This window comes from Drosophila subobscura, chromosome J, assembly GCF_008121235.1.
Source record: "Drosophila subobscura isolate 14011-0131.10 chromosome J, UCBerk_Dsub_1.0, whole genome shotgun sequence".
Classification (NCBI taxonomy): Eukaryota; Metazoa; Arthropoda; class Insecta; order Diptera; family Drosophilidae; genus Drosophila; species Drosophila subobscura.
In genome coordinates this window covers 16,879,796-16,902,277 of record NC_048532.1, presented here as the reverse complement: position 1 = coordinate 16,902,277, position 22,482 = coordinate 16,879,796, and the positions used below count along the sequence as shown (strand labels likewise).

Here is a 22,482-nt window from a genome sequence, read left to right as displayed (position 1 = left end):
TTCGAGTCACAGGAGCAGCCCGCAACCGGTTGCCGCATAAATCATAAAATAAAAGACACTAAAAGCGAAAATAAATCACGGAGCGAGCCGGGCGGGACATTAGAGAAATTTGCCTTGTAGCTGCAGCCACAGACCGGCTACTGGCCAAGAGCTCCTCCAGCCCACAGCCCCTCCACCCCTTCCGGCTGGAATATTAATTGCGAGTGCAGCGGGCGCATCAATTCTGCAACTCCAACTGTAGCTCCCAGTCCCAGTCCCAGTCCAACTGCGACTCCACATAGAAATCCCGCGGTGCGGCTGAGCCGCGGCGCATGCGTGGCAGCCTCCGATTGCCTTTGAAATATGACGCCCAGTTTGGAAATGGATTTCTCTGGCAAATCCAATGTGCAGATTTCCGAGAAGCCAACGAGCAGATCTGCTGCTGCTGCTGCTCCATTTGTGCAAACGAAGCTGGAACATCTCCTGCCTCATTGTGATGCATGCAACTGCGATTAGAATTTTCCGCAATTATGCCACAGAACAGGGCAGGGAATGGGCCAATTTTGGGCTCCAGCAATTAACAATAAACGAATGTTAATCGATGCAAAGTACAGTTGCCGCAAGTCGTTTCTGCCACATGCTAATGACGACCACAGCACTCTGCCTCCGCCTCTGCCTCTCTCTCTCTCTCCCTGTTCTGGCGATGAGTCTGCAGTTTCTCTGGCCCATAAACTGACTGCCAACTACCAGCGACTTCTGTGCATTTCTTTTAGCTTTGCCTCCTATGGCGTTGAGGCTGCAGAGCAGGCGTTGAGGCAGGAAAAACCGGCAGCAGGCCGGCACTGAGCGGGCAGAGGGGCGCTGGCAAGTGGCAAATGTAATTTAATAAATTAATTACATCAATTAGTTGCTGCATTTTTATTGAAATTGCTGTAAATATTGGGCTAGAGACAAGACGCAGCCATTCCGCGTGGATTTATGGAGCATTTCTCATCGCCACAGATCCCAGCCCCAGTCCCAGCTCCAGCCCCGATCCTAACTTATGGCAAATTTATGCGGTAGGAGTGTCCCTGCGGCCCGAAGTTAATGAATTCGCTTTGTATTGATTAGCCAGTCGGCCGGCGAACCAAGACTAATGCTGTCCAAGTTATTAGTTGTGAAAAAAAGGGACAGACAGTCCGCTCAATCGATTTACAGTCCATTATGTCAATGGAATCCGCAAGCTGCCACGGCGCTGGCTGTGACTTAATTTATAGTGTCAAACGTGTGGGGGGATGTCGCGGGTGGGGTTGAGACGTGACTAAACTGCCAGCAACTGTCCGCGCTGGAAAACAATTGCCCAAATGCCCAAACCAAAGCAGTGACCAGCCGCAGGCTAGAACATTGACTGCATATTGATGTGGGATGATTGGATGCAGCGTAACCAAATCCACAATCCACCAAATTGCAAATGCAAATGCAGCGAGCTTCAGGTTCGTGTGTGTCTCCCGTTGTTTTGGGGTCAGTGTCAGTGTGACCCTCTCGACCGTTTACACACACGCCAGCCGCATCTTAAGCAGTGTGTCTCCCCCTTTGGGGCGTGTGTTTCCCCTATATATATGCCAGACCCACGGCCCGAGCAGCGTGCATTCAGTCAGGCAGTCAGTCATGAGAATGGAACTCAGCTCGTCGCTTGCCTGTGTGCTGGCCACACTCTTTGTTCTGGGCCTGGTCCGTGCGGATGTGGGCGTGGCACAGCAGCAGCAGCAGCAGCAGCAACGTCTTCGCCTGCAACAATTGTCGTATCCAGCGGCTGGCTTTAAGCCCGCTCGGCAGTTTCCGCTGCCCGCACAGCCGCAGTCCGAGAGGCTCGTGGCCAACAGCGAGGCGCAGGAGGATCTGGATGATGCCGCCGAGGAGGTGACCACGCGGCCCAAGATAGCGGCACCTGTGCCAGCTCCAGCTCCAGTTCCAGTCCCTGTGCCCGCAGCTGCTCCTTTCACGCCCACAATCGCCTACTATCCAGCGGGTGCCGTGGGCTTTGTGCATCCCACGACATACGCCAAGGTTCTGGGAGCTCCACCAGCGGCTTATGGCAATTTGATAGCCGCTCCACAGCTGCCACAGGCGGCGTACGCCAAAGTCCTGGCCGCACCACAGCAAGCGGCGTTTGCCAAGCTCCTGGCAGCTCCCCAACTGCAGCCCCAAGCGACGGCCGCCTATGTGAACGCGCCCCAGTACTACGCCGCGTACTTTGGCTGAGTGGAGAGCCCCCTGCCGGAGGGAAGTTGCATAGAATATTATTCCAATAAAAGCTTATTGTTATTGTTGAACACTGGCTGCGAGTCTGTCTGCTGGCTGCTGCCGGAATTCATCTTGTTCATAGTTTAATTGCGCGCTGGCTGCTGCCTGCTGGCTGCTGCCTCTTGCCCGATCTTTCTGATCGAAAGCCATGTGATTAGGCATGCTCCATCAACATGCCAAATCTGCAACGATTCCTGGCTACCAGCTTAGGCAGAGGAACACGACGGAAAGCTAAGCTGCTAAGCCCAAACGGTAGGCAACAGGCTAACGAGCATTTGTGGAGATTGCGGCAGGAGCTGGGGCAGCGCAGGGGCAGCGCTGTGGCCCGCTCCGACAATGAGTGAGCAAAGATAATCTATTATGACCGTAACAAGAAGTAAATCCCAACTCGGTAATCCATCATTTTACGACTTGGCAATCAAAACAAGGAGTTTAACTAAAAGAGTCAGTCTCTGGCCAGCAGCAACTCCAGCTCCAACTCCGACTCCAAGCCCAATCAACGAGCAGACTTGGGCTGGCTGCATTTTCTTTTGCTAACGAACAAGTCGCGAGTCATGTTCGAGTTGTTGTTGGCCAGAACTAAAAGATAGAAGAGCTCTCTGGCTGCGTCCTAAGATTGGGCCTGGTCAGCAGGAAACATGCATTTTGGACAGGCTGCGGCTGCTGCTGCTGCGGACTATTCAGGCCAAATCAAACGGAGCAGCGCAGAGCTGCTGCCTGGCTGGCTGGCTGGCCGTGACGTGACGACAGTTGGCAGCTTTGGGCCATTTTTGGGGGCACAACGACTAAATAGTTGCCAATAATCCGTGTCCAAACTGATCGCGGTGCGGCTGCCTTTTATGGCCATGGACGAAAATTAGATGCCAAAATGCGGCTGAAGGAGCGGAGCCACGAGCTGGCATGGATGCTTCATTATCGATGCACAAACTTGGGCGTGTGCCCGTCTCGCCCGATTTGCAACGGCACAAGAAACATTTTTGCATTATTATTGCTTCATCAAGTGTCCAGCTGGGAGAGAGAGGCCAATCAATGCGCTGAAACCTAAGCAGTGACTGCCCCCAGGCAAAGCCACAGACAGCAGACAGCAGACGGAAGACAGAAGAGAGACGCGACGACCCGTAAGAGCATTTGGAACTGCTCAAAACATTTTTGAAATCGCATTTAGAGGTGAAGGGTGCAAGGTGCAACAGTTAGTGGCATATCTGATATCTGCCACATGCCACATGGAACGCAGAGCGCGGCCCACAGAGAGGGCTTAGCACAAGCAGCGGCAGGGTAATTAAAAAGAAATATGGGACACAACACCAGCCCCAGAGAGTCGACTGCAGCACACCCGGAGTGGCCACCGTATCAGTTACCAATCAGTCGGGAGTCGGGAGTCGGTTGTCGGGCGGCTCTGCTTCTGTTTTTACATTGGCGAATATGTTTTCCAACGTGCAGCGCAGTGGAAAATGAAAAACAAGCAACTGACGCCGTAGCGGCAAATTGAACAATAACAAAAAGGAGCTGCAAAAATCCAAACAGCGATAGAGTAACAAGTAGACAGGCAGGCAAGAGATATACATATGTATGTGTGCATGCTCTTATGCCAAGATATAATTGATTTAATATTGTTAAGTAATTTAAAATGATAAAGAAAAGTAATTTTACTTGAACAGCAAATTTAAATCGCGCGCACATCTGGACTTTTGATGGGCAGCACTGTCAAGACTGTCATTTTACAACACTGTAAGAGTATTCCTTATTCCACTTCTATTATAAACTTTACGCAAGTTTTGACTACGAAACTGAGTTCATGGTATATCACTTCAAATTGAATGCATTCCTTAAATCTATAAAATACATTAAAGTTACATTTTATTTTCAAAGAAGAGGTTGCGACCGCCAAATAATCAAAATTATCGATGTTTTATTATGATTTTCATCGGTATATTCTTAGTTTAGTAGCTCTATTTCGGTATACTTTTAAGGGTCACCTGTTGTCGCTTCTAATAACAATAACATCTCGTAAAACGGCGGAATCCCATCTACAACTGGACAATCTTGTAGAAAATAAAATTATATATTCAGTGCAGAGAGTAGACTCCCTGTCCCATCCCCACTTACGTTGAATTCTATCCACACTTACGTATTTTATCGTTGGCATGGCATAATTTGTATGGACCAGCAACATGCTGCGAATACTAATCAGCACTGTTCCCCAACATTTCTCATGGAAAAAGCAACATTTAGTACCCTTGGAGAGACGGGTGTCCTCGTATTGAGAAAATGCTGGAAATCTATGGCTTTAATCAATGTAAAAACAAGTGAATCTGCTTTGGAGAGATATATAAACAAATTTTTCAAAATATAAAAACGTTAAGGTATTATTATGTTTAAGAGCAGCTTTTAAAACGAAATATTTTTGTTATCTCGTCTTTTACCTAACCCTTTCAGCTAAATCGTTTAAAAGAAATCATGAAGAGTAGGCCAATCTTGTGGCGAAAATTGTAGTTCCACGGCTGGGAGTCTTAGTTTGATGGCAATATTAAACAGAATTTTAAAGTCGAGTAAATATGTCATTGACCGAGACCGATTAACCTTCTGTTGACCAATGGGTGTTTAAGTGCCAACTAAGACATTGATGAAACTTAAAGGTTTTTAACGCAGTTTATCTGAATGAAACGGTGCCCATTCGAATTTATTCGTAAACAGGGGGAATGGGTGGCTACAATAAACATTTACAAGCAGTTTTATTTCGCCAATTGGGACAAAGGATTACCTATTTAAAAGGCGGGCGTTCAGTGTGTTAAGTTTGAACAGTCACATGGAGTTAGCCATTCGCCAAAGCCATTAAATACCAAAAAGAAAACAAAACAATAGCAACAATGGCCTAAAAACAAAAAAAAACTTGTTGAATGTAGCGACAGCATCGGCCCGGCCCCCCACCTGTCGCTCCCCTGCCGTTGTTGTTGTTATTCTAATTATACAAAATCCACACGCAGAAGAACACGACACGCAAGCGTACGCATTCCAAAAAAAAACATCTACACGTCACCAAAGTTTCTCCCATCCAGGTGTGTGCACTGCCAGCCAAAGCGTAAGTCGGTCAAATATAATCAAAGACTCCTATGTTTAATCGTTAAATAATTACAGAAAATGCGTCAATTGAAAGGCAAGGTCAAGGAGACGCGCAAGCAGAAGAAGGAGCGCAAATTGGATAATGTGGAGATACAGGGAAAAATTCGTACAATTGTTTTGCCGGCCATGGGCGTCATAGCGCTATTCCTGGTGCTGTTCGTCTACCTTAAGACGCGGCCTGCAGTCATTGCCTAGTGCAACGGGGCACATGCACACCGTCACCTGACCGTCTATGTCTTTAGTCATAAGTTAGTATATTTTCTGAATTTAAATGTTACCTGTCCAGTGTGCAATTCGTGTCTAAAGTTGTCTATTGTACAAATGTAGTCGTATGAAGTATCGTTAAAGTAAAGGAGTACCTTGCATTAACATTAACCTGAGATGAGGAGTGTAATTTGGAGGACTCCCTGAATTTAAATTAAATTTTTTGTTCTTCAGCAGCAGTGCTAGACAACGTTTAATCAAAGCAGAGCTGCGTTGCAGAGGTGAATAAGAATTGGCGGTTACATTTGAATACACAAAAATTGCCGAAAAAAAAAAAACTTCAATTCTGATTTAAACGCGATGTTAATTAATTAAAATTTTAATTAATTAATGTTCAGCCAAAGAAAAAAGCTTATAACAATGACCATGACAACCGCGAACAGGTTTTATATTTGGCTATTGTCTATATCTTTTTCACCCCAGTCCACCACGCTGATAGCGCTTGTCGTTTGCATTTGAACTGTGTTGCTGCAAGACAAATTAAATTAAATATTAAATCGGATATCAAGTTCAATTTAAATTACTCGCTTGTGCAGATTTTTTTAACAGTCAGCTCGCCCAGCACGTTATCAGCGCTAACTGTGATTATCTAATCTCTGTAGAAAATTCAACGTGAAGTCAGCTGTTGGCTCACACACACAGACGCACAGCCGCGTTTGACGTTTCGTGCACACACACACAGTCTCATTTACACATTAAACTGGCGGCGGGCGACGGCAAAAGTGGCTTTAGTTATTCGACAATGCTTAAATTTTTGGTGAGTTAAATTAAATAATATTATGCCATAGTGATTGGGCAGAAAAAAAAGCCCCTTGTGTGTGCAGGAAGAAAAAGTAACAGGATTATGGATACATCAGCGATTTGTGTCGCATCTTTTTATGGCGATGACGTTGTGGCGTTGTCACCCGCTTCTCGTCATCCACAAAACAACATTTTGGCTCAAAGAAACAAACAAATTTGGATATTAGACAAGCGCCTTCAAGGTTACATAACGATCCCAGTCAGCTCTTGGAATAATTTCAACTGGAAACCTTGAAAATATAAAACCTTAACTTTTTGGCAAGCGACGCAGGTCTGGCGAAATTTCAACAACAAAAATTTAATATTGTACTTTAATTGAAACCAAAAATGAAGTTGCTTGGACTGGGGTTGCAGCTGCTGAAGGCCAGAAGTGGAGCGGGCACCAGTCGCCCCTCCTACAGCTGCTGCCCGGAGATGCAGGACGCACTTCCTTATTGCCCAAAAAAACCTTTTTGGAACTTCAAGCGTACGCTGTGCTTCTCTATGGTCAGCCGTAATGGGGCAAAACGTCACAATGTCAACCGCTTTAACTGTTCTTTTTCGCTCTTCTCTTGCAGCTAACCTTTGGAGCCGGAATTTACACGGGCATCTACATATCTCAGAACTATGAGGTACGGCAATGCTTCCTTCTCCGAAATTGTTAATACCATGCCCTAATCTGTTCCCAGGTGCCGCGTGTGGATGATCCCCAAAAGCTGGTCCAGAAAATGAACGAAAAGCTGCGAGAGCTCATTGATGACAACAAGAAAAAGTAATTCCCATAATCTTTACTAACTCTCGGACATTGTCTTTCCTTCTGAACACCATCCACCACCCCCTCGAACACTCAAAAACTCCATAGTTACAATAAAACTTTCGACTGACTCTTTAGTTATGGCTATTAATTATTATTTAACGAGGTTCGGCGGCAGTCAAGACAACAAACTATGGGGAGCGGAACGACTAATCATTTGGGACGACTCATTTATCCAATATATTAGGTTAAATATTTAGTTTTAAATAAAGCTCCCCGAAACGCATTCTAATTGAATTCCCATCTCTGCAGGTCGACGGCTGAACAGATTGTTCACGACATCAAGAAGGAGGCAAAGAAGATCTTGGATGATTAAGTTGGGCTTTAAAGTTTAAACAAATTTATCTATGATCAAATAAAGTGGCGTTAAATTCTAGGCCACGGAGCTATTACAAAACTAAACAAATGATATGCCACCGCCATAATATTCCAAGCGCGTTTGCGGCTGTACAAAGGCCAGCCAGTCGGAGGCGTGTGTGGGCAACAGGCCCATGCTGTGGCATTTGTAGAGGGCCAGCGCTACGTTGGCCAGGTTGCCCAGGAAGTAGACGATGCGCTGACCAGTGCCCTGTGCGCCTTCGGCCATTTTCGAGGTGACTTGGGTGGTGAACATTGCCTTGATGGGACGCACCAGCATCATGCCGACCATCATGATGGGGAAAATCGATATGGAGTTGCCGGACATGTACATGATGAACAGGTTCATGGGTATCTGCAATGGATCCAAAGGTTATTACCTTCTGCCTGCAGCCGGCACGGGCCGGTCGACACTTACATTCTTCAGTGGTCCCAGAGCCAGATCCCATGATTTCTTGATAACCAAACGCTGATCGCGTACCACTTCGGTTTGATTCACCAGCGCGCTGGGATTGTAGCCCAGCGGAGATGGAATTTCCGCATTTTTGCTGGAACGGGTGAAAAAACGAAAGGGAGCGTGAAAGTGTATCCATTGCTGTGCAGCTTCACCGCTCTTACCTTCCGTTAAAGTCCAACGCCCACTTGAATTTCTTTGAGTTTTGCTTTGCAGACATGTTGAGGTTTGCTTTTTATTTAATTCAATTGATTTAATTAAAAATTTGTACAATTCGGGGTAAATTTTTCATGCAGGGTGTCTAGTGTTGCAAAAATTCAGAACCTCATAAATATACCGAAATATACTTTCCCATTTTCAAAATATACCGCAAAGATACCGTATATACATAACATTTTCCTTGATTTGATATTCTGCTTAATGTTACCAGCTAGCTAGAGTTCTCAGCGCTATAAGTATAGTTTTATCTAATTCATCAGCCAATTTTCAACAGTATTGGCTGGTTTTCCTGACTTGTTTTTATTGTATTGATTGCAAAATAAGGTTAAAACTAAAAAGATCAACCAAGAAAAGCGCACTAAAAGTTACATTTCTCTATGTAAATGGTCACCCTGCATCAGAGTAGAATAAATATGACGTCTCAAGCACACAAACATACCAAAAATACCGAAAAAACGAACTTAACCCAATTAACCGTCTTTTAGTTAAACAACTTTAATTAATCAGGAAGTCCTGGCACGTCCCGATCGAAAATTATGTAGTAAATGAGTCACAATAGTATCTTGTAGATGCAGGATCAGAGGTATCTTCGATCAGAAATATATTCTATCAGCAGCATATTCCATCAGGAGCTGCTTTTAAATCTCTGTGCAATATCGCTGGTGGAGTAGTTGGTCCCCAAAAAACTTTAATATTATAGATGCTAAGGGGTATCTCAAGACGTGACTCCTCCTCGGCACATCTATTTGTAATTAAAAATTGTAGATACATAAATGTATTTCACGTATTACAAAAATGTCCAGCCGGTTTTATTTATTTAAATTTTATTTAGAATTACCTTTTAAATAGTACGTTTTCCGTTTTAATATGGTTTTATGTATATGCGTGTGTGTTTTGTTTGTTTTATGGTTGTTTTTGTTTTTTGTTCTTTTCTTGTTTTGCCAAGCGACGACACGAAACGAAGGGTGTTAAAAATTAAAATGGTTTTTGTTGTTTATTACTTCTCATTAATATTACTTTTATATTTATAAAATTAAAAAGAAATATATATTGATGAGGGGGAGGAGAGAGGGAGAGGACAAAAATAACTTAAAAAAGACATTTTTATACCATATACTTTAGTGTTTCCTTTTTCTTTTGCGATTGGTTGTTGTTGTTGTTGTTGGGGTTTTCTCTTTTAATCGTTTTTCGTTTTTAAACATCCAATAATTATGTATATAAATTTAAATTAAATTATAGCGTTCTTTTATATGCTGCTTGAAAAGTTATGTTCTTTCAAAATTTCAGTTTCTTGTTTTGTAAACGGACAGGACAGGAGATGGAGGAAGGAGCCTTTTAAGTTATATGCGAAGATCTCTCTGCTCTTGTTGTTGCTGCTGCTGCGGTTGCTGCTTTTGTTGTTGTTGTTGTTGTTGTTGTTCTTTCTCCCACCGTTTTCCTGTGTCTGTTTAAGTCAGATGTCTGTCTGTCTGTTGGTGTTTCTGACGTTGTTGCCTGCTGGTTGTTTTCTGCTTCTGCTTTGCTTGAAATCAAAGTTAGTGTGTATTTTATCTTGTTGTTGTTGTGGTTGTTGTAGTTTTAGTGTGTGTTTAATTAGCGATTAGCGTTCTTCAGCTGATTGGACAACCAGTCGAGTCCCTCGTAGAGTCCATCGCCGCTAGTTGCACACGTCGCTTGAATGTACCAGTTGCGGTTTCTGAGTGAGTGCAAACCGAGCTTATCGGTGATTTCAGCCGCATTCATTGCATTTGGCAGATCCTAAAACGAAGCCAAGGAAAGGTGCCATGCATTAATAGGGATTTCCATAATTTAAACAAATATTCTAGCTGATAAATTGGCATATCAGTCCCGTCTTGAAACAAAAATAAACTTTGAATAATCATAGTAGAATCATAACAAGTTATTAACATCATCTAGAAGTAGTTACAGGCCACCACATAATCAACCAAAGTGCACAGACGATTGCTCTTATCAACTTGTGTACATTTCTCACACATGTTCGTTAACGAAGCTTCAACATTTGTCACCGCTTTGCTTTGGTGTGTTATGTGGCGGCAACCGATTCGATTCGATTCGTCTCATGCTTTACCTGTTTGTTGGCGAATATTAGTAAGACTGCATCCCGAAGCTCGTCCTCCGCCAGCATACGCATCAATTCCTCTCTCGCCTCACCGATACGCTCTCGATCATTGCTGTCAACGACGAAGATAAGACCCTGTAATGAACCAAACAAGAAATACCATTAGTGTATCTATGGAGTATTAAAGCAATGATCTTTGGGGGCTACATATTGGTAAATCAGTCCCGTCTTGAAACAAAATAAACTTTGAATAATCATAGTAGAATCATAACAAGTTATTAACATCATCTAGAATTTGGTCTTTGTTGCCATAGCTGTCGAGATTCCGACACTTACTTGTGTATTCTGGAAGTAATGCCTCCACAATGGACGAATTTTGTCTTGGCCGCCCACATCCCACACTGTAAAGCTAATATTCTTGTATTCTACAGTCTCCACATTGAAACCTAGAGAGAGAATCGAATAAAACATACAGAATGAGTATCAGTGGAATAGTTTTAGCTGCTCTGACTTACCAATGGTAGGTATCGTTGTAACAATTTCGCCTAATTTGAGTTTGTACAGAATTGTGGTTTTACCAGCGGCATCCAAACCGACCATCAATATTCTCATTTCCTTTTTGCCAAAGAGGCCTTTAAATAGATTGGCGAATACATTTCCCATAGTTGCTGGCTTGTCTTTCGATTCTTTTGATTGGAGGAGTAGGAATTCTGTTCTGCTGCTGCTGTTTGCCTTCTTGCTTGGCTGGAATTATTACAAGTTCAAATCCGAGTTGCAAATGCTGTTGAAAATATGCAAACTCTGGACTTGTGTGCTTGGACTTGGAGAATCTGTAAATAAACCAAACAAAATAGATATTTTAATGCTTTCTATGGTTGTGAGTCTGCCAACTGGTACTGAATCAACTGACAAATAAAACAAAAGAGGGTTTGATTGACGCGCCAACTGAATTGTTGTCTAAAACTCGCTGAAACTCTTTTGTTTGTCTTAATCATTACCCCAAGCTGACGAGTTGGTAGCTTCCAAAACTGAGTCACATCTATTCGCCTATGAAATGAAGCTATAGTGCCATTAAACCACTCTGACATGAACTTTGCTTTGTAACTTTTGAGAAAGTTGAGCGCTTCTCTCGTTGGTTATATCCGACGTAGTATGGGTATAATATTTGTGCCCCTAATTTCAATGTGTTGCCCGCAGCTCGTGGCTGGCTGCGAATTTCGATGTCGGCGGGTGCCGCGCTGATAAGATATCGATTTTTGTTGTTGGCAGACGATGACGAGTCGGCGGCGGCGGCACTGCAGGAGGGTCGCCTTCTTCCACCCCGCCTCATTCACGAAACGTGTAAACGGGAATGCGCGTAAAATGATAAAGCCAGTGGGAAATTTGCAATCTCAGCGCCGGAACTGAGACTATAAATTCAACTCAAAATCTGCGGTGAGTCACCCGGCGGCCAGACCAGCTACAGAGTCCAAGTGGCTTTGTGTGAGTTACAGCTGTCTCGTCTCTCCTGCTCCAATATGCAATTCAATTAAAGTTTTAATTAAAGAACCGAAGACGTTGCTTCCTCAACGTCGCACTCCACCCCGCGCACGAACGAACAGAGCAGGAGCCAAAGCACACCAAAGCGTTGCCAACGAAACATAATGCGCACATAGGGAAGAAGCAACATCACGCAATTTCCGATACACTCAAATTTAGTGATAATTACCAAAGTTTTTTTTGTTTATGTTGCTCCGAATCAACTAATCAAAATGGAGAAATGAACAGTAGAAATTGTATGCCGGAAAGGAAAACGAAAACTACACGTAGCAACTTTTATTTGCCAAGCGACGACGACGACGAGAAGCGAAGGCAGCAGCTACACCAACACCCTGCACGCACACACTCGCACACCCATGAGCCACACTCTAGGGTTGCCTATTACGTTGTTCGACTCGGACGGAACGCCCAGTGCCGTTGAATTAGATTCCCCGCTTCCAGCCTGGCCAACGTCACAGACGCAGGACTTGAGGATATCCTCAGTAGTATATGCACACATTTAGTTTTTCTTGTCGGTAAAGTACAAATTAGCTGCAGAGAGAGCCATTGCTCCGAAACTTATACGTGGTTAGTGTGCGTCTGTGTGAGTGACGTATGCTTTTTTTTCTCCCTTTGAGGTTGGTGAAATGCGACGGCGGCAAGGCCTTGTTTTCTCAAATACAGAGCCATATTCAGAGTATCCTGCACCAGTGTCAATGAATCCAGGTTGGCATTTGTCCAACTGCACATTACACGTTTTATTTACCGATTACTTGAGCTTCTTTTGTGGATTTTTCTTTGATTAAATTTTCTCTGCTGCCAAACACACCACACACCGAATAGTGAAGAGAAATATGACGATGGGAAAAGTATCGATATCAGGACAATGTGCCAGGCGATTAGTGTTACTTATTCATTTATCAAGGGGCCAAAGTCGAAGAAAATGTGCAAATTATATAAGACGTTGAGCTAATGTTCGATAAGAAGTAAACAAAGAATTTTAATTAAGGAAATTTGAAAATTTGAAGTGCCCAAGCGAATAAACAATTTTCGGACGATACATTTTGGGCGATTTACAATACTATTATCCACAAACTCCCCACAGCCGAGTACGTTCTTTGTGTGCGTGTGTACACTAATACTAGCACACCAACATTGTCCACATTTTAGAGGCAGGAAATGAATCCATTGTTTCTCATACACTACCCCTGATCTCGACAAAAATCACATACGCACCAACTAATTGAATCAAATGCACACAAATTTGAGCGGAAATTTTATAAATTTCTGCTTGGAAATGTCAAAAATCACAGAGCAAAATAAAACTTGACCGAGAATACACTTGCCGTTGAAAAAACTGCAAACTCACCAACATAAACGGTGCCGCATGGCGTGTGTTAGAGTGGGACAACTACGTTACCCATGAAATATGCTCCGAAATGCTGCCACGTCTCTTCTTCACTCTAGGGCTGTCACCGCTGCGGAAATTACAAATATCGAAATGTATTCATGATAGATATCGAAAAAAAATATATACGCACGCACATATGTTGTTTTGTATATACAGCCGGCTTTACAAAGTTGTAGTTTTGTTAAGTATTTAACCATGTTTTATCCAAAGACTCCGTTCGTGGGCAACAGTTTGCTGGAAGCCGAAATTCTTAAAGTCAATGTGAGGAACCTCCCCTACCATGTGCTCTGAAACGATAAGGCAACACTGGTTTTCAAATATTAAAACTGTTGATCTCATAATAATGTTTTTATGCAGTCGGCGGCTCTGTCCCAGCTATTGGAATGGCTCTGTCAGACTCCACGAGTGACCACCTACAGGGTGAACCGACTGCGCACTAATGTGGACACGCACAAGAAGCAATTGGAAGAGCATTTCGCACAGCGCTATGGCCAGCAGGCTCCTAGGATCTATGGCCTGGCGGATCTGCCCGAAGTACTATGCATTGCGCCATTTGAGGCGGAACTGGTGCTGCGTGAGCCTGATCCAACGCTGAAAGAGATCATTGTGGACACCAGTTGCGGAGCTGCCCTGCTGCGTGGAGCTCACATTTATGCCCCCGGCGTTCTGGCCATGGAGTCGAACACACAACTGCAGGAATGCGCCAATGTCTATGCAGACTTGGCCGGCAAATGCAAGCGGGGCACAACTACGCGCTACGAGAGCTCGGAAAAGGTTTTCGTGGGTGTGGGCAAGGTGCTAATGCAGCGCTATCAGCTGTACAATAACAAAGATGAAGCTCCCACAGGCATCGCCGTTGAAATGCAATCAAACGTCAGTGGCGTGCCCTCGCTAGGCGACCTCAGCAGCGCAGATGCCCTGCTACAAAATCTGCCCTCTATTGTATGCGTGCGTGTCCTGGACCCACAGCCCGATGAACGCATCCTGGACATGTGTGCTGCTCCGGGCAACAAAACGACTCACATTGCCGAGCTAATGGGCGATCAGGGATGCGTCGTGGCGTTGGATAACTCTGCCAGTCGCGTGCGCGGCATGCTGACGAAACTGAACAACTATCAGAGCATACAGGCGCACGTCTTTGACTCCACAAAGGCGGTGGCAGCGTCGAGCGATGCGTCTTGCCCAGCAGCTCCACCCTTTCCATGCGACAGCTTCGATCGCATTCTTCTAGATGCTCCATGCAGCGGCTTGGGCAACCGTCCGCAGCTGTTGTGCAGCATTAAGCAGGCCAAGGTGCTGCAGTCCTATCCAAACATTCAGCGTCGTCTGCTGGGGCAGGCCGTGCAACTGTTGCGCCCTGGCGGCATCTTGGTATACAGCACTTGCACCGTCACCGAGGCCGAGTGCGAGGGCATTGTTGCCTGGGCGCTGCGAAAGTATCCCGAGCTACGTCTGGTGGATGCCACACCTCGGTACGGTGGTGCTGGCCTGCCACTCCCCGATCTGGAGGCAAAGCAGTCGAGTCTGCTGCAGCGCTTTGGCCCCTGCAAAGATATCGACACTGTGGGTTTCTTTATAGCGAAATTTCAGAAGGAGCTTAAATGATTATTCAAGTTATTCGGTTGTTTATTTAATTGAATTTGAATTCCTTAAATATTTGTTTCGAGCTTTGCCAGTGCCGGAAACACTAACGTAGAGATTTCTTTGCAGAATGGGCACAAATATGAAATAAACAACACAAATTGATGATATTTTTGTTTAGGTTTCTAAATGTTAAAATTACTTAGAGAAGTTTACAATTCACATCTATCGTAATGTTAATTATAGTCTATGTTTTATTTTAGCACTTCTTAAGACGAGTATTTTCCTGTTTAAATGCAAAACGATGCATTTTTCTCACACTCTATCTGTGGCCTTCCAACAGGCGTTTTCACATTTATATTTATAATTTAATTAATTATTATTTAGTGTGTGTTTTTGTTAGGGATTAGGGTAAAAAGAATGCCTAGATCTCGATCCCTTTTCTTCCATTAATTAATAAGTCGCCCCGCAATTGATTGATCAAATATTATCTATACGATTTTTGTTGCTTGTTTATTTGTTGCCGTTCCAGCTTAGCTTTTCTCCACACTAAGAATTGTTGGCGAAATAATTAATTATGGAAAGAAAACTTGTACAAAAAATGAAGGAAAAAAACCAAAAGTGCAGTTTAGTCATGGGGATGTACCCCAAATGTCATTAATTAGTGGGTGTTCTCGGGAATGTACTACCCCTAAACGAAGCCGCGCAGGTGCAACGACGATCAAGTGCTCTCTCATTCCATATATGCAGTATGTATATCGTGTGGGCTTAGGAGCTACGCCTAGTGCTAGCTTAAGAGACTATTAACAACATGTTTTTTTTACGTCTGGATGTTGAGGGTCTTGAACTGCTCTTCGTTCATCTCAGTCATCATAAAACTGCCATCCTGTAGCAACAAAACGACGCGACGTGTTCCACCTGGAAAAGGTTTGGCGAGAGTTTAATGAACGGTTGAAGGGAGGATTTGCATTATTGATGCTTACCTGGTGAGGGCATATCCGCTTGCACTACTTCAGCTGGTATTTGGGATTCGATGCCATCGCTGTCAGAGGTTGTGATGTGAATTTGAGCAGAGACCGGGGTGCCCGTGCCGGTGCCAGAACTCTCCTGCTGCAGTGTGGCTGCTTGGTGTTGGGCCAGCTCCTCTTCGGTCATGGAGACGAGAATTTGCTCGCCATCGGATGTGGCTGCTGCAGCAGAATGCTCACCAGCTTGGACAGCCTCAGCCACGGCATGGTCTAGCGAGAGCACATCCTGATCGTCGCCCTCAGCGGCGGCCACATACGCAAACTGTTGCTCGCCATCCGGACCCTGGGTGACCAATATGGTCTGTCCCTCGGCATTCTTGCCAGCCACCTGGTAGACGGTGCCATCTTCTCCTCTCACCAGCAGAGCTGAGCCATCCTCGTTGGTCAGCACCTGCTGATCCCCGCCCAAGAGCGCGTGTGCGGCTGCCTCCAGCTGTTCGCGCTGCTCCTCCTGCATCTGCTCCTGCTCGGCCTGCAGCTGCGACTCTTCGTGGCCAATCAGCTTGCCCGTGATGGGGCACAACTGGGCCTGATGATGGTGCAGCTCCTCCTCCAGCTCCAACTGGAGGGGCGTGGGCTGTGGCGCTGGCTTGGGCGCTAGCCTTTGCCTTTGCCCAGGTGCCAGCACCTTTTGTAGCTGCGATTGGGATGATTGCTGGGCCTGTCGTTGCTGGCGGGCTTGGGCCTGGCGCTGGGCAATTATCTCTTCTCGGGTAACCACCTTGCGCGTGACCTTCAAGTCTCCGGACTTGGACAGCTGCAGGATCTTCTGCTCGGGTGTGACCACTTTGGAGCCAGCTGCTGGCGACGCTTGCTGCCGCAGCTGCGGCGTTCCTGGGCCAGCGCGTGCCAGTGGTCGGCCGCCGGGATGTGCTCTCGTCGGTGGCTGTGTGCGAGTCTGTTGTGGTGTGCCACCCATTGGACGCCGCACTGTCGTTGTTATGGGTCCACCCTGACCCGGGGGTCGTAAGACCTGCTGGCGCTGGCTCACAGTTATGGGCGAACTTGATTTGGAGTGTGCAGGCCGCGCCACGCTCAGTCTCTTGGCTACGCCTCCTCCTGCCACTGGCGTGGCTGATGCGCTGGTCTTCTGTGCGGCTGCCACTGGCGTGACGGGTGGTGTCGGCTCCGAGTGCTCAACGCGGAAGACGCCAGTATTATTGCTGGCTATCTCCGAGCGGGTAAGATAGCGCACAGGACACTCTACTTTATCCTTCTTCTGTAACGGATGGGAAGAAAGTTTTAGGAACAGTTTTAAGGGAGATAATTTCATGTTCGATATTTACCGAGAGCAGAGTGTTTGGCATCTCGGGTTTGCGAAACATTCCAGAGCTGGTGGTATCCTCCGTGTAGATTATTTCTCCCATTTTGTTGCTGTCAGCTCCGGACGCAGCAGAGTTTCCATTTATCTTGGATGACGCTTGCCGCTCAGCCGACTGGACACGCGACTTGCTCTGCTGCACGGAGCTACCGCCGTTTTTTAAACGCTTCACAGTGTGTGCGGGCAGATCCTCCTCGAGATCCTCCATATCCGCCGATTCGTTCACTGCGCTATCGTCCATACTGGAATCCGTTTGATTGAACTTACGTTTGGCGGGACCCGACGACGCGGCGGCTGCCCACTCCTGCTCGTTGGCGGATTCATCGTCATTGGCCGAGGAGGGCGATGAGGAACCATCACCGCCGGCTGTATCTGTCACCCACTGCTTGAACGCATCCATGGCCTTGGTTTTGGAAGTGCGCGATGGTCGAGAGGTCGGCGATACCTGTGCCTGCGGCGGGGCTGGACTGAGTGGAGCTGCGGCATCACCTTTCGAGGAGGGCACCGGATTCTGCAGCCGCTTCAACGCATCCAGACCCTTCTCTCTGGTCAGCTTCTGTCGCGCCAGCTGCTTCTCAAACATTTGCAAGAAGAAGGGCACATTCTCGAGATTGGACATCACCTCCCAGGTGTTCTCATTATGCGAACGATCCACCCATTTGACCAGATACTCGTGCGTCTTGCGTCTCGGATTGTAGCGCTTCGCGACGATCTTCTCCACAGCCTCTTCGGTGCGCTGTTCGGTCTTCGAATCAATACGGGTGGCTATGCGATTGTTGGGCTTGACAGCGCCACCACTCGATGCGGTGGTTGCTGCTGGCAGGGTTGGGGTACCAGGCTTAGATTTGGGCCGTTCGTTCTCAATGTCCTTCTGCTGGCTGGACACGGTTGGTAGCTTGGTTGGCGATTCTGAAAAGAAGACTTGAGTTTATAAACGATCTCGCCATTGCAGTCACATTGAAAGAATGTTGCTGGGTTGAATCAACATTGAATCAATCACGAGTCTGCTTTAGATTTAAACATACTTCTGGTTGGGGATAAGCTTGTGTTGTTGTTGCTGTTCGAGGTGTTGTTATTGTTGTTGGGATTCACAACCGTCTTGGTGATGCGCACTGGCATATCCTGCAGCTGTCCATGTGCGATCTTGCCAAAGGACTGTATAGTCCGGCCAGCCACAATCCATGGCTCCCTCACGCTCTCCTCCAGCCTCACCCAATGCTGGTACATGGCCCACGAGTTACTCGCACTCGACTCCTTGCGCGCGTGCAGCTGCGTGGCCTTCCACAATGAAAATGCCCAGATTGATGGCTTTGTGTCCAGCGAGTCCTTCAAGCTGGCATTCTCCTTTTCGCAGGCATCCTCTTTGTGCGCCTGAAACTCCTCCACAAAGTTGTAGGCCTTCAGGCAGCGTCCACACACGAGAACATCCATGTTTGCCAGATCCTCCTGGGCAGCTGGGGGAGTGAAAGCGAAAGTAGTTACTTTCATTGCTTGCCATTTTTCTGCCATTTTTTTTTTGCTCCACTTACCTCCGATAATGTTTGCGTGCTTGCCAATTTCCGTCGGTGCTATCTCCTGTGCCAACATTATACACAACACCAAAGCCTACGGTTCTGTTGAATGTGCATTTAAAGTATAAATTAAAAATCTTTTTATTTGTTGTTTGCTTTTTAAAACGGAACAGCCAACAGGGGAAGGAAAAAGTACAGTGCCGTGGTGTATTTGTCTCAACATAGGTGGCAACGCCAATTGTCTGCGGTGTGTGCCCAGAATGGTGGGTTTCGCTAATGCAGCGGCGCGGCGCCTTGGTTACAGTCAAAATACACAAAAAATGCAGTGCAATGCAGCGAGCCGGACTCACGCAGAAAAAGGGAACACGGGTTGACACTGGGGAACGGGGATGGTACACACGATGGGGCATTTAAATTGTTTATATAAAAACAAATCATTTATGCAATTCCTGTTTTTTTTATTTCTACAGCTTATGTCATGTTTTATAGTAATCGCATCCAGTTGTACAAATGGATCCAATACAATTTAATAGCTGTTTCATGTAATTTACACTTTTTAATATGTATACCGATTCCCGCTCAAATTGCACACCAGCTATGTTTGCAGTCTCTCAACTTTTCGCGTCCCACATAAATCAATGAAAATTGCATCCACATTTTACTGAATCATTTACACACCTTCATAAACCAAATCGATGGCAAATTAAAGATTATATTGTTTTTTTGAATGTTAATGTTACTCCAACTGATTTCTTCAACTTCAACACCTTGCCTTCAATTGCCCGCGTGAACTCTGAATGCCAAAAACAAAACTGTGTCTGGTTTCACAGAAAACAGGCCAGCGCTGCTTTTGCTGCGGCCAGGGTGACTTTTGTATGAGCTCTTTCTGAGATGTTTACCAAATTTCCTATTTGGTAGGTTATATCTGCGATTGTCGAATTTATTAATTGTATAAATTGAAGCACATTTTTTGCTAGCCCGTCACAAATCTATTAGACGTACGCACTTTTTAATGTAGTTTCACGAATTAATCAGCGCTCAAATGCTCGACCAAGAGTGTAGTGGACCTTTCCGTTCGTACACATAAATTAGCACTTGCTAAGCCAGTCGCGTGGCGTGGTGAAATGATTTACCGATATGGTAACTTTGTGCACCCTGATGTTTTTCAATAAATTTAAATTAAATAGTTGAACTGATGAGATAAAACCTAGGAAGTATTTTTATAATTTTAGTTGCATAATAAGCGTTATGTAAATAATTTACGAACTGGTTTGGAGAGTTAAACTATTATTCGATGGCAAGACATGGCAGCCCTCAATGTTTTGTTTTTGGGTGTCGATGCATGTGTACACACTTTCACCGTTGCCGGTAAATTTGTGTAGTTGATTTATTTTTATTTTATTTTATAAAACTTTATGTTCAGATATGAGATTCCTGCTGGTAATATTAAACGGTAATATCAAGATCGTGGAAAACAATTTGGATTTACTGTATATTTCGAAAAATGAAAAGTATATTTCGGTATATTTCTGAGGGCCAGACTGTATATCGATCAATCTCCATCGCAGTATTGTTCCCCAACATTTCTTATGGAATAAGCAACATTTAGTACCCTTGGAGGGTAGGATGTCCTCGAATTGAGGATATGCTGGAAATCTTTGGCTCGTAAATCTGCTTTGGAGAGATATCTTAACAAATGTTGCATAATATAAAAACATTCGTATGTTTAAGAGCAGCTTTGAAACGAAATTTTTAAATTAAATAACGGATACAGGGTACACAAAGGAACATACTACTGGGTGCCCAGAAACAAAACATTCTAAAAACGAAGTGTTTATTTATTTCGTTTTTTTTCCAACCCTTTCAGGTAAATCGTTATTTTTGTAGGCAATGCAATAAAAGAAGTCATGAAGAGTAGGCCAATCTTGTGGCGAACGTATTGTACAATCGTAGAAAATTGTCGTTCTACAGCTGAGAGTCTAAGTTGGATGGCAATATTAAACAGAATATTAAAATCGAGTAAATATGTCATTGACCGATACCGATTAACCTTCTGTTGACCAAAGGGTGTCTATTTAAAAGGCGGGCGTTCAGTGTGTTAAATTTGAACAGTCACTCGGAATGAGCCATTCACTGTGGCGATTAAATACAAAAAAAGAAGCATTACGCTAATACATTGTTTATTTAACTGTTTGCCGCTTAGCTAAATAAAATATCATGGCTGATGACGACCGTGATGATCAGAAGGAGTACCGCTGGGAGACGGGCTATGAGAAGACATGGTAATATTGTGTAATATATGAGAAATCCGCTAAACTCAATGTGGTGAAATCTTTCAGGGAAGCCATCAAGGACGACGAGGATGGGCTGCTGGATGGGGCCATTGCGGATATTATCCAGAAGGCCAAGCGCCAGCGGCAGGCGCAAAAGGCAAAACAGAATCGTCTGGGAATGATGCGGCATCTCTTCCTCATACTCGACTGCTCCGAGTCGATGAGTGTGCCCGACCTGAAGCCCACGCGGCTGCGCTGCACCCTCAAGCTGCTGGATCAGTTCATCGAGGAGTTCTTCGACCAGAATCCCATTAGCCAGATGGGCATTATTGCCCTGAAGGCGAAGCGAGCGGAGAAAATAACCGAATTGACGGGCACCTCGCGTGTGCATCTCAAGGCACTGGAAAGGTAAGCAGCGACAAGTCCCCCGCATGGCATGGACAGCGTACTAATGGTTAGTTTCCCCTTAGCCTGGCAAATGTGCCGCTGACCAGCGAGCCATCGCTGCAGAACGGCTTGGACTTGGCATTGAAGACCCTCAAAGTTGTACCTTCGCATGCATCGCGGGAGATTGTCATCGTGATGGGCTCCCTGACCACCTGTGATCCCGTGGACATAAATCTAACCATCGATGAGCTGAAGAAGGAGGGCATACGCTGTTCGGTCATCTCTTTGTCGGCAGAGATTCACGTCGCCCGATATCTGACCCAACAGACGAGGGGGACATTCGGCGCTGTCCTGGACGATGCACATTTTCGGGATCAACTGATGTCGCAGGTGGATCCGCCGCCGGCGGCCAAGACACAGCACAACTCGCTCATCCGCATGGGCTTTCCGCACAGTAAGAACGAGGTGGAGGGCAAGGATGCACCGCTCTCGATGTGCATGTGCCACATAGAGAATCTGGAGGAGCCCAGCGAGCTCTGCACCACCGGCCACCACTGTCCGCAGTGCAACAGCAAGTACTGCGAACTGCCCGTCGAGTGTCAGTCGTGTGGTCTCACTCTGGTCTCGGCGCCACATCTTGCCCGCTCGTACCATCATCTCTTCCCGGTGCCCAACTTTGAGGAAATTCCATTCGAATCGCTGCCGAAAGCCTCGGAGCGCACCACGGAATGCTACGCTTGCATGAAACTCTTTGGCCCACTGGCAGACAAGACGGTGTTCAAGTGCGGCTTCTGCAAGCAGCTGTTCTGCCTCGATTGTGATATCTTCATACACGACACGCTGCACGCCTGCGTGGGCTGCAACACCATACCCGGCGTCGATGGGCTGGTCTATCAGCAGAGCAGCAAGACCGTCGCGGACGACGTGCATGCCGGAACGTCCAAGCAGCGTGGACAGTTTAGCATCTAACTACACCAACCATTTGCATCTCCGATCATCTGCACTGTAAATAGTTACTAAAAACCAACAACAACTCCATCGTAGCATAGGGCGAGTAATATACACCGATTCAGTTCAATTCCACTTCGTGCGTGTTTTGCAT

At 45.7% G+C, this 22,482-nt stretch overlaps 8 protein-coding genes across 14 annotated transcripts; 5 read left to right on the top strand and 3 right to left on the bottom strand.

Moving 5' to 3' along the window:
* Positions 1-1,589: 1,589 nt before the first annotated feature.
* LOC117893883 (translation initiation factor IF-2) lies at positions 1,590-2,245 on the top strand. Its single transcript, XM_034800654.1, has one exon. It carries the CDS (start codon positions 1,627-1,629, stop codon positions 2,218-2,220), a length of 594 nt encoding a protein of 197 aa, XP_034656545.1. The 5' UTR covers positions 1,590-1,626; the 3' UTR covers positions 2,221-2,245.
* Positions 2,246-5,154: 2,909 nt separating this feature from the next.
* On the top strand, positions 5,155-5,751 carry LOC117894314 (single-pass membrane and coiled-coil domain-containing protein 4 homolog). Its single transcript, XM_034801285.1, has 2 exons — positions 5,155-5,341; positions 5,398-5,751. The coding sequence occupies exon 2, from the start codon at positions 5,401-5,403 to the stop codon at positions 5,575-5,577; it is 177 nt and encodes a 58-aa protein (XP_034657176.1). The 5' UTR covers positions 5,155-5,341; positions 5,398-5,400; the 3' UTR covers positions 5,578-5,751.
* Positions 5,752-6,094: 343 nt separating this feature from the next.
* Positions 6,095-7,616, top strand: LOC117894313. 5 transcript variants are annotated; one of them, XM_034801283.1, is made up of 5 exons: positions 6,095-6,403; positions 7,005-7,058; positions 7,116-7,198; positions 7,347-7,427; positions 7,493-7,616. In XM_034801283.1, exons 1-5 carry the CDS (start codon positions 6,389-6,391, stop codon positions 7,554-7,556), a joined length of 297 nt encoding a protein of 98 aa, XP_034657174.1. In that variant the 5' UTR covers positions 6,095-6,388; the 3' UTR covers positions 7,557-7,616. The 5 variants fall into 5 exon arrangements, with proteins under 5 accessions (XP_034657174.1, XP_034657175.1, XP_034657170.1 ...); XM_034801279.1 differs by lacking the exon at positions 6,095-6,403 and adding an exon at positions 6,760-6,933; XM_034801284.1 differs by lacking the exon at positions 7,347-7,427 and having other exon boundaries at positions 6,131-6,403.
* On the bottom strand, positions 7,564-8,373 carry LOC117894312 (ER membrane protein complex subunit 4). Its single transcript, XM_034801278.1, has 3 exons — positions 8,216-8,373; positions 8,016-8,145; positions 7,564-7,952 (listed from the first exon to the last, which is right to left on the bottom strand). Exons 1-3 carry the CDS (start codon positions 8,269-8,271, stop codon positions 7,638-7,640), a joined length of 501 nt encoding a protein of 166 aa, XP_034657169.1. The 5' UTR covers positions 8,272-8,373; the 3' UTR covers positions 7,564-7,637.
* Positions 8,374-9,438: 1,065 nt separating this feature from the next.
* Positions 9,439-13,207, bottom strand: LOC117895354 (ADP-ribosylation factor 1). Of its 2 annotated transcripts, none has more exons than XM_034802939.1 (5): positions 13,105-13,207; positions 10,866-11,180; positions 10,687-10,796; positions 10,360-10,485; positions 9,439-10,028 (listed from the first exon to the last, which is right to left on the bottom strand). In XM_034802939.1, the coding sequence occupies exons 2-5, from the start codon at positions 11,011-11,013 to the stop codon at positions 9,864-9,866; spliced, it is 549 nt and encodes a 182-aa protein (XP_034658830.1). In that variant the 5' UTR covers positions 11,014-11,180; positions 13,105-13,207; the 3' UTR covers positions 9,439-9,863. The 2 variants fall into 2 exon arrangements, with proteins under 2 accessions (XP_034658830.1, XP_034658829.1); XM_034802938.1 differs by lacking the exon at positions 13,105-13,207 and adding an exon at positions 12,635-12,763.
* A 180-nt stretch (positions 13,208-13,387) lies between these two features.
* Positions 13,388-15,242, top strand: LOC117895352 (tRNA (cytosine(72)-C(5))-methyltransferase NSUN6). 2 transcript variants are annotated; one of them, XM_034802935.1, is made up of 2 exons: positions 13,388-13,540; positions 13,637-14,896. In XM_034802935.1, the coding sequence occupies exons 1-2, from the start codon at positions 13,475-13,477 to the stop codon at positions 14,882-14,884; spliced, it is 1,314 nt and encodes a 437-aa protein (XP_034658826.1). In that variant the 5' UTR covers positions 13,388-13,474; the 3' UTR covers positions 14,885-14,896. The 2 variants fall into 2 exon arrangements, with proteins under 2 accessions (XP_034658826.1, XP_034658825.1); XM_034802934.1 differs by having other exon boundaries at positions 13,409-13,561; positions 13,637-15,242.
* Positions 15,243-15,354: 112 nt separating this feature from the next.
* On the bottom strand, positions 15,355-19,543 carry LOC117895349 (myb-like protein Q). The gene is made up of 6 exons (XM_034802930.1): positions 19,399-19,543; positions 18,739-18,822; positions 18,235-18,663; positions 17,175-18,118; positions 15,844-17,107; positions 15,355-15,778 (listed from the first exon to the last, which is right to left on the bottom strand). Exons 2-6 carry the CDS (start codon positions 18,794-18,796, stop codon positions 15,681-15,683), a joined length of 2,793 nt encoding a protein of 930 aa, XP_034658821.1. The 5' UTR covers positions 18,797-18,822; positions 19,399-19,543; the 3' UTR covers positions 15,355-15,680.
* Positions 19,544-20,843: 1,300 nt separating this feature from the next.
* Positions 20,844-22,463, top strand: LOC117895353 (general transcription factor IIH subunit 2). The gene is made up of 3 exons (XM_034802937.1): positions 20,844-21,002; positions 21,060-21,401; positions 21,464-22,463. Exons 1-3 carry the CDS (start codon positions 20,938-20,940, stop codon positions 22,347-22,349), a joined length of 1,293 nt encoding a protein of 430 aa, XP_034658828.1. The 5' UTR covers positions 20,844-20,937; the 3' UTR covers positions 22,350-22,463.
* The last annotated feature ends 19 nt before the right edge of the window (positions 22,464-22,482 follow it).

Coding starts and splice junctions, on each gene's coding strand:
- LOC117893883 (XM_034800654.1), top strand. CDS start 1,627: ATGAGAATGGAACTCAGCTCGTCGCTTGCCTGTGTGCTGGCCACACTC.
- LOC117894314 (XM_034801285.1), top strand. CDS start 5,401: ATGCGTCAATTGAAAGGCAAGGTCAAGGAGACGCGCAAGCAGAAGAAG.
- LOC117894313 (XM_034801279.1), top strand. CDS start 6,775: ATGAAGTTGCTTGGACTGGGGTTGCAGCTGCTGAAGGCCAGAAGTGGA. Junction 6,934..7,004: donor GTACGCTGTGCTTCTCTATG/GTCAGCCGTAAT, acceptor CTTCTCTTGCAG/CTAACCTTTGGAGCCGGAAT. Junction 7,059..7,115: donor ACATATCTCAGAACTATGAG/GTACGGCAATGC, acceptor ATCTGTTCCCAG/GTGCCGCGTGTGGATGATCC.
- LOC117894312 (XM_034801278.1), bottom strand. CDS start 8,271: ATGTCTGCAAAGCAAAACTCAAAGAAATTCAAGTGGGCGTTGGACTTT. Junction 8,146..8,215: donor GCGTTGGACTTTAACGGAAG/GTAAGAGCGGTG, acceptor CACCCGTTCCAG/CAAAAATGCGGAAATTCCAT. Junction 7,953..8,015: donor CTCTGGGACCACTGAAGAAT/GTAAGTGTCGAC, acceptor GATCCATTGCAG/ATACCCATGAACCTGTTCAT.
- LOC117895354 (XM_034802939.1), bottom strand. CDS start 11,013: ATGGGAAATGTATTCGCCAATCTATTTAAAGGCCTCTTTGGCAAAAAG. Junction 10,797..10,865: donor TACAACGATACCTACCATTG/GTAAGTCAGAGC, acceptor TTCTCTCTCTAG/GTTTCAATGTGGAGACTGTA. Junction 10,029..10,359: donor TAATATTCGCCAACAAACAG/GTAAAGCATGAG, acceptor GCTTCGTTTTAG/GATCTGCCAAATGCAATGAA.
- LOC117895352 (XM_034802934.1), top strand. CDS start 13,475: ATGTTTTATCCAAAGACTCCGTTCGTGGGCAACAGTTTGCTGGAAGCC. Junction 13,562..13,636: donor TGAGGAACCTCCCCTACCAT/GTGCTCTGAAAC, acceptor GTTTTTATGCAG/TCGGCGGCTCTGTCCCAGCT.
- LOC117895349 (XM_034802930.1), bottom strand. CDS start 18,796: ATGTTGGCACAGGAGATAGCACCGACGGAAATTGGCAAGCACGCAAAC. Junction 18,664..18,738: donor GCACGCAAACATTATCGGAG/GTAAGTGGAGCA, acceptor TCACTCCCCCAG/CTGCCCAGGAGGATCTGGCA. Junction 17,108..17,174: donor TGCCAAACACTCTGCTCTCG/GTAAATATCGAA, acceptor CATCCGTTACAG/AAGAAGGATAAAGTAGAGTG.
- LOC117895353 (XM_034802937.1), top strand. CDS start 20,938: ATGGCTGATGACGACCGTGATGATCAGAAGGAGTACCGCTGGGAGACG. Junction 21,003..21,059: donor ACGGGCTATGAGAAGACATG/GTAATATTGTGT, acceptor GAAATCTTTCAG/GGAAGCCATCAAGGACGACG. Junction 21,402..21,463: donor CATCTCAAGGCACTGGAAAG/GTAAGCAGCGAC, acceptor GTTTCCCCTTAG/CCTGGCAAATGTGCCGCTGA.